The sequence below is a fragment of the Cnephaeus nilssonii genome (assembly GCF_951640355.1).
Source record: "Cnephaeus nilssonii genome assembly, chromosome: X".
NCBI classification, from domain to species: Eukaryota; Metazoa; Chordata; class Mammalia; order Chiroptera; family Vespertilionidae; genus Cnephaeus; species Cnephaeus nilssonii.
This window is the reverse complement of record NC_137071.1, coordinates 74,005,471-74,019,838: the sequence shown is the minus strand read 5'-3', so window position 1 is coordinate 74,019,838 and position 14,368 is coordinate 74,005,471. Positions and strand designations below refer to the sequence as shown.

The 14,368-nt window shown below is 42.1% G+C and overlaps 1 protein-coding gene across 1 annotated transcript in view; it reads left to right on the top strand.

Moving 5' to 3' along the window:
• Nucleotides 1–4,374: 4,374 nt before the first annotated feature.
• MORC4 (MORC family CW-type zinc finger 4) overlaps nucleotides 4,375–14,368 on the top strand; it is a 33,178-nt gene continuing 23,184 nt past the window's right edge. The window contains exons 1-3 of the mRNA XM_079764346.1: nucleotides 4,375–4,726; nucleotides 4,845–4,917; nucleotides 11,737–11,869. Coding sequence (XP_079620472.1) covers nucleotides 4,625–4,726; nucleotides 4,845–4,917; nucleotides 11,737–11,869 — 308 coding nt within the window. The 5' untranslated portion in view covers nucleotides 4,375–4,624. The remainder of the gene's footprint in view (nucleotides 4,727–4,844; nucleotides 4,918–11,736; nucleotides 11,870–14,368) is intronic.

The following is a 14,368-nucleotide window of genomic DNA, read 5'->3' as shown; positions in this document are numbered from 1 at the left end:
CGTGCCCCTGGGTCCGGCCGAGACCAAACCAGAGGGAATCGGACCTGCATTACCACCATTTGTCCACCATCCAGAGCTGAGGGGTCAGTGCCGACATGTACACATAAGGAACTGGTGGTCATTGATATTGGGTCTCAAAAGAACTGTTGGTCCAGAAAGAAACTCACTACAGACTGATTCATTTGCCTGTCAGCATAACTATTATTGCTCGTCTCACATTCAGTTCTTATAAGTATATCTCTAGTGACACATGATCTCGCTCATCTAGGGGAAATGATGAACAACATAGACTGATGAACAAGAACAGAACCAGAAACAAGGAGGCATCGATCGGACTATTGGGCCTCAGAGGGAGGATAGGGGAGGGTGGGGGGAGGGGGGAGAGATCAACCAAAGGACATGTGTGCATGCATATGAGCCTAACCAATGGTTAAGTTCAACAGGGGGTTGGGGCATCTGTGGGGAGGGGTGTGGGATGGGAATGGGGGGATGAGGACAAATATGTGACACCTTAATCAATAAAGAAAATTAAAAAAAAAAGTGCAGGGTGAAGTAGCAAGTGCTGATGTAGAAGCTTCAGCAAATTTTCTAGAACAGTGGTCGGCAAACTCATTAGTCAACAGAGCCAAATATCAACAGTACAATGATTGAAATTTCTTTTGAGAGCCAAATTTTTAAAACTTAAACTTCTTCTAATGCCACTTCTTCAAAATAGACTCGCCCAGGCCGTGGTATTTTGTGGAAGAGCCACACTCAAGGGGCCATAGAGCCGCATGTGGCTCACGAGCTGCAGTTTGCCGACCACTGATCTAGAAGATCTAGATAAGGTAATGAAGGTGGCTGCACTGAACAGATTTTCAATGTAGAACAAACAAACTTAGATTGAAAGAAGATGCCAACTAGGACTTTCCTAATTAGAGAGAGGTCAATACCTGGCTTTAAAGTTTCAAAAGACAGCCTCTTTTAAAACTTTCTTAGGGGCTAGTGAAGTTGGTGACTTTAAGTTGAAGCCAGTGCTCATTTACCATTCCAAAAAAATCCAAGGGCCCTTAAGAATGACACTAAATCTACTCTGTCTAGACTCTATAAATGAAACAACAAAGCCTGAATGACAGCACGTTTGTTTACAACATGGTTTACTGAATATTTTAAGCTCACTGTTAAGACCTACTATTCAGAAAAAAAAGATGCCTTTCAAAATATTACTGCTCATTGACAATGCACCTCATCACCCAAGAGCTGTGATGGAAATGTACAATGAGAATAATGTTGTTTTCATGCCTGCTAACACAACATCCATCCTGAAGCCCATGAATCAAGGAGTAAATTCGACATTCAAGTTTAATTGTTTAAGAAATACATTTTATAAGGTTGTAGCTACCATAGATTATTATTCCTCTGATGGATCTGGGCAAAGTAAAATGAAAACCTTCTGTAGGGGATTCACCATTCTAGATGCCATTAAGAACACGGTGATGATTCATGGGAGAAGAATCAACATTAATAGGAGTTCACAGATTACTTTGAGGGGTTCAAGACTTCAGTGGATGAAGTAACTACAGATGTGGTAGAAATAGCAGGAGAACTAGAATTATAAGTGGAGCCTGAAGATATGACTGAATTGCTGCAACCTCAGGATAAACTTTTAACAAATTACAAGTTGCTTCTTACGGAAGAGCAAAGACAATGGTTTATTGAGATGGAATCTACTCCTAGTGAAGATTCTGTGAAGATTGTAGAAATAAGGGCACAGGATTTAGAATATTACATAAACTTAGTTGACAAAGCAGTGGCAGGGTTTGAGAGGACTGGCTCTAAATTTGAAAGAAGTTCTACTCTAGGTAGAATGCTATCAAAGAGTATCTCTAATGCTACAGAGAAATCATTCTTGAAAGGAAGTCAATTAATGTGGCAAAGTTCATTGTTGTTTTATTTTAAGAAATTGCCACAGCAATCCCAATCTTCAGCAACTACTACCCTAATCAGTCAGCAGCCATCAACGTTGAGGCAAGACCCTTCACCAGCAAAAAGATTATGATTTGAAGGCCTGGGGTGTGGGAGTGGGAGGGGGAAAGAGGTTAGAAGGAGTTAATGGGGGGAAAGGGGGAACATGTAATACTTTCAATAATAAAGATTTTTTTGAAAAAAGATTATGACAGATTATTAAGGCTCAGATGATGGTTAGCATATTTTAGCAGTGAAGTATTTTTAAATTAAAGCATGTACATTGTGGTTTTGGACATAATGTTATTGCGTACTTAATAGACTACAATATAGTATAAATATAACTTTTATATACACTGGGAAACCAATAAATTTATGTGACTCGTTTTATGGAAATATTCATTTTATTGAGGCTGTCTGGAGCTGAATCTATAATATTTCTGAGGTAATCCTGTGGTGGAACATTCAGACTACCTCCACCTGAATTGATGGATCAATCTGAACATCACTAAGTGTTGAACAGTATGTACCTCCTAATGTGATGCAATAGGAAGTATACAGCACCACCTCTGAGCATTCCTGCTTTTAAAAAATTGTACTGGAATCTAATAAAGCCTTCAGAGCCAACTTATGATTTATAGTTAATTTTCACTTATTCCTCTAACAAGAAGTGCAAGCTAAGTGACAACACAAAGATGCAAACAGAGAAATGAGAGTGTAGGCATTCAACAGTACAGGGGACTTGGTTTCTTCAACAACTCAATAGCGTGAATAAAAAGAGACTGGCTTAGATTAAAGTAGATTGCAGACATAACCAAGTGCAATGTGTGCATCTTGTTTGGATGATGATGTAAACAAACTAAATATAAAAAATATTTTTTGAGATACTTGAGGAAATCAGAATATGGACTGGATATTAGAGGACATCAAATAATTGGTATGAATTTTGTTTAGTGTGAAAGTGGCCATGTGGTTATGTTTCTAAGAAAATTGCATATTTTCAGAGGACACTGAAGGGTATAGAGTAAAATGACATGATATTTGAGATTTGCTCTAAAATGTTTACAAAAATAAAAAAAGAAAAGAGTATATAAAGCAGGTATGGTAAACTCCTGATAATATTTGAATCTCAGTAATAAGTTTTTGGGGATTTGCTATATTATTCTCTGTACTTTTGTGTATTTAAATTTTTTTAAAGATATAAAAAAAGACAAATGCAAAGGACCCAAGGCGGGGGGGTGGGGGGAGATGATGTTCAAAGGATATAAACAGGTACTTACAGAAGAGATACAAATATACAATAAACATCTGAGAAGATATTCAGCTTTATTGGTAGTTGGGGAAATGCAAATTAAAACAATATGGAGACACAATTTTTTATTCAAAACATTGGCAAAAAAAAGGGGGGGGGGAGGTTGGTCAGATCAGATTAGGACCATCTAGTTTTGACCATTTCTGGGAGGCCAAATCGCCTCCCAGTATAGTATTAAATATTCATTAAGAGTAAACATGATATTAGACACAGCGATACTCTGTAGAAATAACAGTGCCAGAAATTAATAATCTGTACATGAGGATGTCTGAAGCAGCACTTTTTGTATTATAAAAAAAGTTGAAAACAACCTAAATTATCATAGAGGAATGATCAAATTATGATCATACTAGGGAACTTTATATTGTTTTAAAAACTAAAAAACTTTTTTCTATAATTAAACAGTATACGTTTAATAGTATAAAATTTAGAAAGTACAAATAAGAAAAAAGGAAAAAAATGAATAATTCCAGACGTGGAGAGATCATCTTGGAATATATCATTTCATGTGTTTCTCAGGGTGTGTGAGTGTGTGCATGTGTACGCATGCATATGTATGTATACTTGTTTTTCCAATACTTGTTTTTCCAATAAAAAGATATCACATTGCACAGTATGTTGTAACCTCTTGTTTCCTTCATTCCCTCATGAATATTTTCCACATCAATATTCACTCTGTAACTTAACCAATCGCTATGTTGGGGCATTTAAGTGCATTCCAATTTCTTTTTTTATAAACAGCTTACCCCCAGGCCTGCAAAGACTTGAAGACGGTTTGCCAATTGCCTTCTAGAAAGTTCTGGGTGCTTCGGGAGACATTTGAACCAGAGTAGTCAGAATGCTTTCCCATCTCCCCAGATAGCACAACTGTGGTCTTTAGAACTTCTAAAACTTGTCTTATCCTGCCCCTTAGTCATGCAGCCTAACTGGGACTCTGTTCCAGAAAACCCTACACCCTCTCCCTTTCCTTGCCTCATTCCAGCCCCTCCCCACGCACCCGCCCCCCGCGCTTTCCCGCTCAGCGGTCTGGCCTATGGCAAACGCCAAGAATTAATTAGGGGCGGGGATCAAGGAGAGGCTGTCAGGAGGTCGCCATATTTCTGTACGGCCGGAGGACGCCCAGGCAGTCGGTGGGTCGCGAGAGGTGCTAACAGGGCGGGGCCACCGCTCAGCTCTGCGGGCCTCACCCCTCCCGCCCGGGACAGGTGGCTGGAGCGCGCCCCGCCCCCGCCAGCTGCGGGTGGGAGCGAGGGAGGGCCGGCCCAGGACAGCCGCCGCCAGCTGCAAGTGCGAGTGAGTGAGCTCCAGCCCGGGACGGCCGGGCGAGTAGTCTAGAAGCAGCAACCAAGTATCGTGGCGGCCAAAAAAATGCTCCTGTACCGAGGGGCCCCCGCGGGTCCTGGCGCGCCGGGCAGCGGGCTGGCCCGGCCAGGCGGCAGCCCGCAGGCATTTGGGATCCGCCTGAGCACGGTAGGTCGGGAACCCCAGGGGGCGGACGCGCGCGCGGGCCCCGGGGCTGCGGGGGGCGCGCGGGGAGGGCCCGGCGGGCCGAGGCCTCACGCGGGACGGGACCTTCTCTCGCCTCCAGATGAGCCCCCGCTATCTACAGAGCAACTCCAGCAGCCACACGCGACCCTTCAGTGCCATCGCTGAGCTGCTAGGTGAGTGGCGAGGGCGGGCCTGGCCGCGATCGCCCAAGGCAGTGGTGCCAACGTGGTGCCGCGGCCGCGAGAGGAATGTGTGGAGCCGCGCGCGGGGCGGGCCGGGGCTGGGGTGGGGGCGTCGGGACTGGCCCCCGCTCCGCAGGCGGAGGAGCAGGAGGATGGCTCTCTAGACAGGAATGGTGTTTCGCGAATAAAGCCGAGGAAACAAGGTGTTTCCGAAGAGTTAGGACTCCTGTGTGGTTTTTTTTCCTCTGGCTCGTGATGTTCCAGGCACTTTAGGATAGCTTAGTTAATAATCAAAGGGAGATGGGGCCCCAAGGCAGCTGGGCGTCACAGGGACTGTCTACAGAGGAAAGGCCCCACGCTAGCATAAGGCCATTGTAGTGCACCCAGTAGGGTCATGAAGAAAGTTCTGGAAAACGGAGTTCTTTAACTTTGGGGACCAAAGAATCTGGGAATGATGGGACATTTCTTAAGAGATGACACGAGTGCATTTGGCTCCATGCGACTTCGGAGGGCTAGGTCCGTGGTCCAAGAGCGCCCTCACACCGCTGGAATGAATACTGAGCACTTAACCTCTTGTTCCACCGATGTTTGCTTTTATAGCGTTTTCAGTTGATTCCCTTGAAGCCAAGTACACCAGCTTTTTGCAGTAGTGTGCTAAATACTGTGTGGAAAGCAAAGAAGAAAACCATCCCTGGACAAAATGCAGCAGCATACAGAGCACATTGTTTCCAAAACTTAAAGAGATGAGAGATGTTTATGGGGCAAAGTAGCACAAAAAATCTTGAAAATGTTTCAGAGCTCCCCAAATGAGCCCCAGTTCCTACTTAAGCAATCGCTCTGGCCATGCAGTGTGAATTGTCTTGGACAAGAAGTCAGTGGGGAGCAGGAGAGTTATTTGGAAAGGTGACTGGGAACTTTGATGATTAGTTTGACCATAAAACAGAATGCTTACAATATGTATGACTGTCCATTAGAAGGTGCAGAGAAAAAAGTGACATTGATGTATTTTGAATCCTAGAGAACAGGGACTATATTTTTAAAGTCTTGCACCATGCCTTGAGTGAAACTCGGCCCAGTGGAATGAGATCTATGTGCATGTAACTTAGTAAAATGAAAAAAAAAAAGAGAGAGAGGGAAAACTAACAATTTACTTAGTAGGGAATGGGAGACAAATGTGTTTTTTGCTCAGCTAGCTCATAGTGACACTGTGCAAAACCATATGTATCTACTGTGTACTGAACTTTATGGGTGATTTGTAATTCTGTGTACATATGATTTTTGTCTTAACCATTAACTTAACCTAAGCCTGGCCTAAGCTGTCCCATATGAGTACCAGTTTTTATGAGTATTTTATCTATATACACACATGTACATGTATATATGCAGGCATAAATGTGTGTATACAGATAAAATGCTCATAAAAACTAACACATTTTAAATCAAAATCACAACTATTTGTGGTCATATTAATAATAGGGAAAAGGGAGAGCAAAGTGTTAACTGGTAATCCAAAACTTTCATTGTAGGTTTTCCTTCAACAGTTTTCTTCTCCACTTGTGCATTAATTTTCTAGTGAATCATTCATTTGATAAATATTTATTGAGTACTCACTGTGGGCAAGGCCACCATTTCGCTACAAAAATTCACTCTTCTAATAAGAGATAAAATATGTATAGAAGTTTTATGCTTTGTATAACAATAAAATAAAAAGTGATATATCAGTAAAGATATACACATCAAGTGCTGTGGGAGTTCAGAGGAGAGAGGGATGACTTCCAGCTTACCAGGAAGAGGAGTGTTAGGGGAAGCTTTGTAGACATGACATTTGAGCTGAGATTTGAAGGATTGGGACATGTGGATATGGGTGTGGGGAGGGGAGGGCATTCCAGGCAAAAGTAACAACTGCTTGAACAAAGGCATGAAGAATACTGAGTAGTTGAGTTTAATTAGAGCATGAAGTTCACAAATTGTCAAAACTCTAGGTCCTTAAAGAGTTTATAAAGAGCTTTCACAAATACATTTTTAACTTTATCCTTTGATATAAATGGTATTATCATCATCATCATCATCATCATCCTGCAGATAAGGATACAGAGGCTCAGAGCATTTAATTGACTTTTCCAAGGTTACATGTCTAGTAGGTGGCAAATCCAGGACTCAAACACAGGTTTTTTTTACTCCAAGTACCAAATAAAGAATGAAGTTAAAAAAGGCCCACTGGGCCCTAGCTGGTTTGGCTCAGTGGATAGCGTGTTGGCCTGTGGACTAAAGAGTCCTGGGTTTGATTCAATCAAGGGCACATGCCCAGGTTGCGGGCTAGATCCCTGGTGGGGGGTGTGTGTGCAGGAGGCAGCCAATCAATGATTCTCTCTCATCATTGATGTTTCTATCTCTCTTCCTCTCCCTTCCTCTCTACAATCAATAAAAAAATATTTTTTAAAAAAAGGCCCACTGGGACCAGGATGTGACTGGGAGGTTTGATATTTTAGTCTGACGTTTTTTGTTTTTAAATAGGTTTTTATTGACTTTAGAGAGAGAGGGAAAAAGAGAGAGAAACATCAATGAGAGAGAATCATGGATCAGCTTCCTCCTGCAAGCCCCTACTGGGGATTGAGCCAGCAACCCGGGCATATGCCCTGACTAGGAACCAAACCATGACCTCCTGGTTCATAGATCCATGCTCAACCACTGAGACACATCAGCTGGGCTAGTCTGAAGTTTACCGAGCAGGGCAATGTCAGTATCAGAGCTGTGCTTCAGGAAAATTAATCTTGCAACAGTGTATAAAGACTTGGTTTTAAAAGTCTGGTGAGGAGGTTATCATAATAATCCAGATGAGAGGGAATAAAAATGACTTGAATATCAAACTTGTGGTCATTTGAATTCTGACTGTGTGTGTGTGTGTGTGTGTGTGTGTGTGTGTGTATGAAACAGGAAGAATAGCTTGTGTCAGAAGAGGGTGACCTTAATTTTAGACGCGAATACTTTTAGATACTTGCAGGATGTCTGTAGGGTAACTGCAAACTTGCAGGAATCCACATAGCCATCCTTCTGGGACAGGAGAGGATGGGAGACTCATGAAGCACTACCTCAAAGACATCTCCCCAGGAGGGGTAAATGGTGATGAAAGAAGTCTTGACTTGGGGTGGTGAACACACAGTACAATCCTATCTAATAAAGAGGGAATATGCTAATTACTGCCACACCCTCAAAGATGGCGGCGCCCACAGCCAATAAAGAGGGAATATACTAATTGACTGCCACACCCTCAAATATGGCAGTGCTCACAGCCAATAAGGAGGGAATATGCTAATTGACTGCCATGCCCTCAAAGATGGCAGCACCGACAGCCACAAGATGGCGGCGCCCAGTCCCCTTAGCCCTGCCTGCCTCTGGAGTCCCCAAGTCCCCTCAGCGCCCCAGCCACCCAGGTCCAGCCCAATGCGCAAGCAAGCCTTGGATGTTGGCTGCCCAGCCTTCCAGGGCCGGCCCGAGGCTCAGGCAAGCCTTGGATGGTGGCTGCCCAGCCACTCAGGGCCGCCCGAGGCTCAGGTAACCAGGGTTGGCTGAGGCTTGCGCTGCCGGCAGTGGCAGCAGCAGAGGTGTGATGGGGGCATCGCCTTCCCCTGATCGCCGGGTCGCCTCCCGCCCCTGAGGGTTCCCAGACTGTGAGAGGGGGCAGGCCTAGCTGAGGGATCCCCCACTCCAGTGCATGAATTTTCATGCACCGGGCCTCTAGTATGCAGATGATGTATTATAGAATTGTAAGCCTAAATCTATGTAATTTTATTAACCAATGTCACCCCAATAAATTCAATTAAATAAAAAAGCCATCTCCCCACTCTCCAGCCTGTTTCTCCAGGAAGGCTGTCATGGGACAATTGCCTTCCAGGTTCTGATGAGGAATGAGGCTTTAGTGACAATGTGTTTTTTTGTGTGTTTTTTAGAAGATCAGAGATCAGATGGACCAGGTTAGGGAAAAGGGAGAGCAAATAGATTGCCTGCAATCTGTTTTTTTATGCCCTTGACTAAGTAGTAGGTGAGGAGAGGTAGAAGACATAAGACCACTTGGGATCTGGTAGTACATGTGATTGTGTGGGCCAGGTTAGGGGATAAAGGCATATCAGGATCTGCTAGTGTAACCCTTGCCTAAGTAGTGGGTAAGGGCAGAGGAGTAGAAATTCTCTCATTGTCCTACCTGTTCATAAGACTGGGTGGGTTGGGCCATGGGAGAAAGTGCATCTGGCAGCATACACTTTTGGAAGGTTAAGCAGCAAGAGGTAGGATTGAAATCAGCCACCATATTGGTGGTTTATTATTATAAGTTCATTTGTTGAGGCTGATCTTGTTATTATTATAATTTCATTTGTTAAGGCTAAATGAAAAGCCACTTAAAACTGAAAGTAAGTGCAAAGCTGAATTTATTGCTGTGACTGCCTCACTGATTTCTGCCCTGTGGCTCCAGCTGACCCTGGATCTTGCATGCCCCCTCCCCCCTGTACTCTACCAGCTTTCTGCCAAGGAGATAAAATATCTAGCTGCTCCTGGCAACTACCTTGTAACTCCTGAAGTGCCTGTATTAAAACTCTTTGGTGTGTTCCTGTAAAGAAGCACCTACTAAAGTTTGGGCAAAATTTGCGCTAAAGAGGAAAAAAGTAAAAGTGATTTTATGAGAGGCTTGCAAGCCGATTCAGTGAATGCACTGCTGTATGAACACAGAATTGGAATTGATATGTATTACATCTTTGAACTGTGAATGTTTGTTTATGAAGTGTTAGAAAAAATTTCTCCACGTGCAAAGTTTTCAAAGTAGACATGGTGTCCTGTTGGTTGACAAGTTAAAGGTATCATTCTCAATGGCCCTGGCTTTCTGCCAGCAGGAGTCACTGATAGGTCCTAAAACAATTCAAGGCCTGTTTGCCAAATAGTTTCTTGAAACAATGTAGGCAGCTTTAAAATGCTGGATCCTTCTGTCAGTTAAAGAAAAAAATCAGTTCCCTCTGTTACATAGCAAAACTTGTATTTCTGATAAAGCCATTCTTGCATGTCAAACTTATAATTCCTGCCAAAAGTTGGCCCAGTTGATCTGCAACATGACACAGAGTTTGGGGCCCACCTAGTCCTTAAAGATTGACTCCATCAGACCTACCCTTCTAGGACTATTGGTTATGACTTTTTCAGGTTACAATCAGTAATAGTTTTATCACTGGTTCTGGCAACATCATTGTGGCCCTTGAAATTAATCTGTGTCTTGTTTTATATGATGGACATTCCACACATCAAAGTGGTTATCCTATATTATAAAAACCTAATATGCAAATCGACCGAACAGTGGAATGACCTGTGGAACAACCAGTTTCTATGATGTGCACTGGCCACCAGGGGGCAGACGCTCAATGCAGGAGCTGCCCCCAGTTCTAGCTGGGGCTGGCGAGCAGGTGGTGCCAGGCCGGCCAAGGCAAGTGCCAGCGGTGGCCTCACGATCGCCCCACCAGCTGCCCCACAGATCAGCCCTGATCGCCAGCCAGGCCTAGGGACCCTACCTGTGCATGAATTTCGTGCACTGGGCCTCTAGTAACTGATACTGTTAATTGTATTGAAAAAATTAATATTTTTAATATGTGTAATACCTCTCTTGCTTTTAAGGGATGTTCACAATGGAGAAATGCCACAATTTGAACAGTGGTAATGGGACCGCTATATAGATAGCCTCCCACTGGGTCTCTCAGCCCAGCCATGTGCTATTAGTAAAGTAGTATAGGATGCCAGGGAAAGGGGACATGGTGGAAAGGAAGGTGTCAGTCTTGATTAAAGAGCTAGTAGAGACAGGAGTGCTTAAGAAACCTATCCAACAGATTGCACAAACTGCCCTCCCACTCAGGCCAGTAAGTTTTAAGACAGTTAGTTGCACCACATGTGTCTGTGACTGACAATTATGTAAACTGGCATCTGTGGCAAAAAAGATGTGGCCACTAGACAAAGGCACCTCCTGGTGTTGTGAACATGATGCAGATGTAAGATTGTGGCTATAGTTGATGTCTTTGGACTTTTAAATAATTAACCTGTTATGAAGACCTAACTCAGGATGAATTATGAAACGTTCTCTATTTTTTTCTACTTTAATTCTATGTTCTCTATTTAATGAGGATTGGGCAGTCTCACCTTTAAGACTATTATAGAGTATCTAAGCAGAATCACTGTTTCTCCCCAAGAAAGCTTGTTTCTATCACTGGGATCTAGGCAGGCAATTAAATGTTTTGATTTTAACATCTAACTCTTTCAATGCCTCTTAGGCTATAAAGATGGATGATGATTATATCTGTGTTCTTTAGCAGAGGAATTTATGTAAAAAGGTAGAAAATAAGATTTTCACAATAAACTGTAATGTGTAATACACATCTATTAGTACCAAAATTGTTATTTAGCTCTTCTCTACAACCATCCTTTACTGTGTGTGTTCATAAGCAGCAAAGTGGCCAAAAGACAAGAAATAATAAGATGAAAACAGAGCAAAATGCTTTGTATATAAGAAGAGTTATTTTCCCACAGACCCTGAATATTAAGGGGAGAAAAGCAGATCACAGATCAGACATATGAAATAAAAATCAGCTTATAATTCCATCTGCTATCATATCTATTGTTTCCTATAACCTAGTATGTGCACTACCATTACTACTTCCTGTTCACCTTCTGGGACATCCACATGAAGGGAATAAAGAACATCTTCTATGTCTTAGGGGCATTGAACTAGAGATTTTATTAGAATATTAGAAAAAGTGATCTAATATCACAGATTTCTACCTTTTACAGATAATGCTGTAGATCCAGATGTATCTGCCAGGACGGTCTTTATAGATGTTGAGGAGGTCAAGAATAAATCTTGTTTGACCTTTACTGATGATGGATGTGGAATGACACCTCATAAATTACACCGAATGCTCAGGTAAAAATATCTCATTCTTTGCCTCTCGTCTTGTGTTCATGAACTATAGTTAAGGCTTAATAATTTTCTTTAATATTTTACTTTCCCTTTATTCATTCAACAGATATTTATTGGGCATTTATTATGTGCCAGGGCACTGGTTATGAAATAGATACTGTTTTTGCCCTCACAGAACATACAGTCTAACTGGCAATTCAAACAATTAAGCAATCCTATATAATAAAACCCTAATATGCAAATTGACCAAATGGCAGAACGACCAGTCACTATGACGCGCACTGACCACCAAGGGGCAGACGCTCAATGCAGGAGCTGCCTCCTGGTGGTTAGTGCTCTCCCACAGTGGGAGTACTGCTCAGCCAGAAGCCATACTCAAGGCTGGAGAGTGCAGCGGCAGTGGCGGGAGCCTCTCCCACCTCTGCAGCTGTGCTTAAGGATACCTCGGGGAATGTCCGCCTGCCCCCAAGGTGTCCCGGACTGCGAGAGGGCGCAGGCTGGGCTGAGGACACCCCCCCCAACCCCCAGTTCATGAATGTCTTGCACCGGGCCTCTAGTAATCATAATAAAAATGATAAGTATAATGATAAGAAAGTACAGGATGCCATGGGACAAGTAATCAGGGGAACGCAATCTGATCTAAGAGGTCAGGAAAAGCGCCATAGATGAAGTGTTAGTTAAGATCTAAGTGTGAGTAGTCAAGTTTAACAAGGTAAAGGAACAGGGTATGAAGGGATAGAATTCTGGTGAAGAGAAGAGCAAGTGCAAAGATGTGGAGGCAATCACTTGTCTGGGACCTTCTATAATTTATATTAACCTAAATTACTCTTAGATCAGAAGTATTGGAATTGGGATGATCTTTGGATTAAAACTATGAATGTAGCTGGGTATAATCAAGCCCCATGAAAGATAAATACAAGGCATTTATATACATAATCTTTGAAGATTTTGCAGTAGAAATTCAAAGTCAGGAAATTCTCTTTTATAGCTGCTGAAGCTGGTGATACAGATTTCTATTGCCACTCTCAGTTCAGCTAATTACTTGAAAAGGTTTGTGATTGAGAATGTAACTTTATGATCTTCATATATCACTCAGTGAAAGATGAGTATTTTCTCAATTCCTTCCTTCTTTCTTCATTTTATTTAGTAGATGAGGTTGATTACTCTCCATCTCGCTTCCTGAACTAGTATGTGAAGCATGAGTAACAATGGAGGGATTCTATAGAGGGGAAAGGGTTTCAAAATATAGAATTGGAAAACATTCATTTTGTTGTAATTCTCTTTGAAGGTATTCAAATTCTGTAACCTTATTTGCAGGGAAATCCAGTTGATCCATCAAAGAAAAGAAATGAAATTTGGGCATAACTAATTATAAATTTGGTTATGGTTTACTACTCAGCAGTTTGTGTACCTTGTGTCTCAGACCCTCATAATTAGAAGAATGTTTGAGGAAAGCATCTAGAAGTGAGATAAAAAAGCATTCAGTATGTTGGTGAAGTTATAGAGCTGGCCATCACTTTTATCTGCTAAAGTTAACATTTTTTATTAAAATAAATACAATTTTAGATGGGGTGGAACAACAATATTTATATGTCTAATTCTGTATGTACTAGTTTATTTTCTAAATCACTTATCTTTTGCCCTAGCCAGTTTGGCTCAGTGGCTAGAGCATCGGCCTGCGGACTGAAGGTTCCTGGGTTTGATTCTGGTCAAAGGCACATGCCCGGGTTGTGGGCTCAATCCCCAGTGGGGGACATGCAGGAGGCAGCCGATCAATGATTCTCTCTCATCATTGATGTTTCTATCTCTCCCTCCCTCTCTTCCTCTCTGAATTTAATAAAAATATATTTAACACGTTAAGCGCTCAGCCTGTTTTGTCTTCCGGACGGAAAGTATAGTGTCAGTCACTGGTGACTGACTGGGCGTTTAACGTGTTAAGTAAATAAATCACTTATCTTTTTACAAACTCCTTCCCACCACACCTTATTCCAGTGATGTTGGTGTCAAATAGTGGGCCCAGCAGATCTTACTGCTTTTCATTTCATCTGTGGAAACTATGTCTGTGAAAATTGGTGCTTATAGTTACAAAGCAGGAGGAAAAAGGAGGATGGTTTTTAAAATAATTGCAACAATTTTTGTTCCAGATTCATTCATTTACTGGACATCTATGTGAAAGTCACTGGAAATAAAGTGGTGAACCAGTCAGACATGATCTTTGCTCTCAAGGGACTGACGGTTTAAAGAGAAATATAGAAAAGGATTGATTAGAAGTAATACTACTAAATAGGCTATCCCACCTAGTAATAACTGCTATGAAAAAAGTAGTTTCTATGAGAACATATAATGGAGGGATCTGCTCTAATCTATGGAATACAAAAAAGGCTACCCTGAAGAAAAGACATTTGAGTTGAAATATGAAGAATGTGTATCATTCATTTAAAATTTCATTTCTTTCTTGGGGAACAAAACAGACCTAAACAGGCAGAAACCTCTTTCACCATA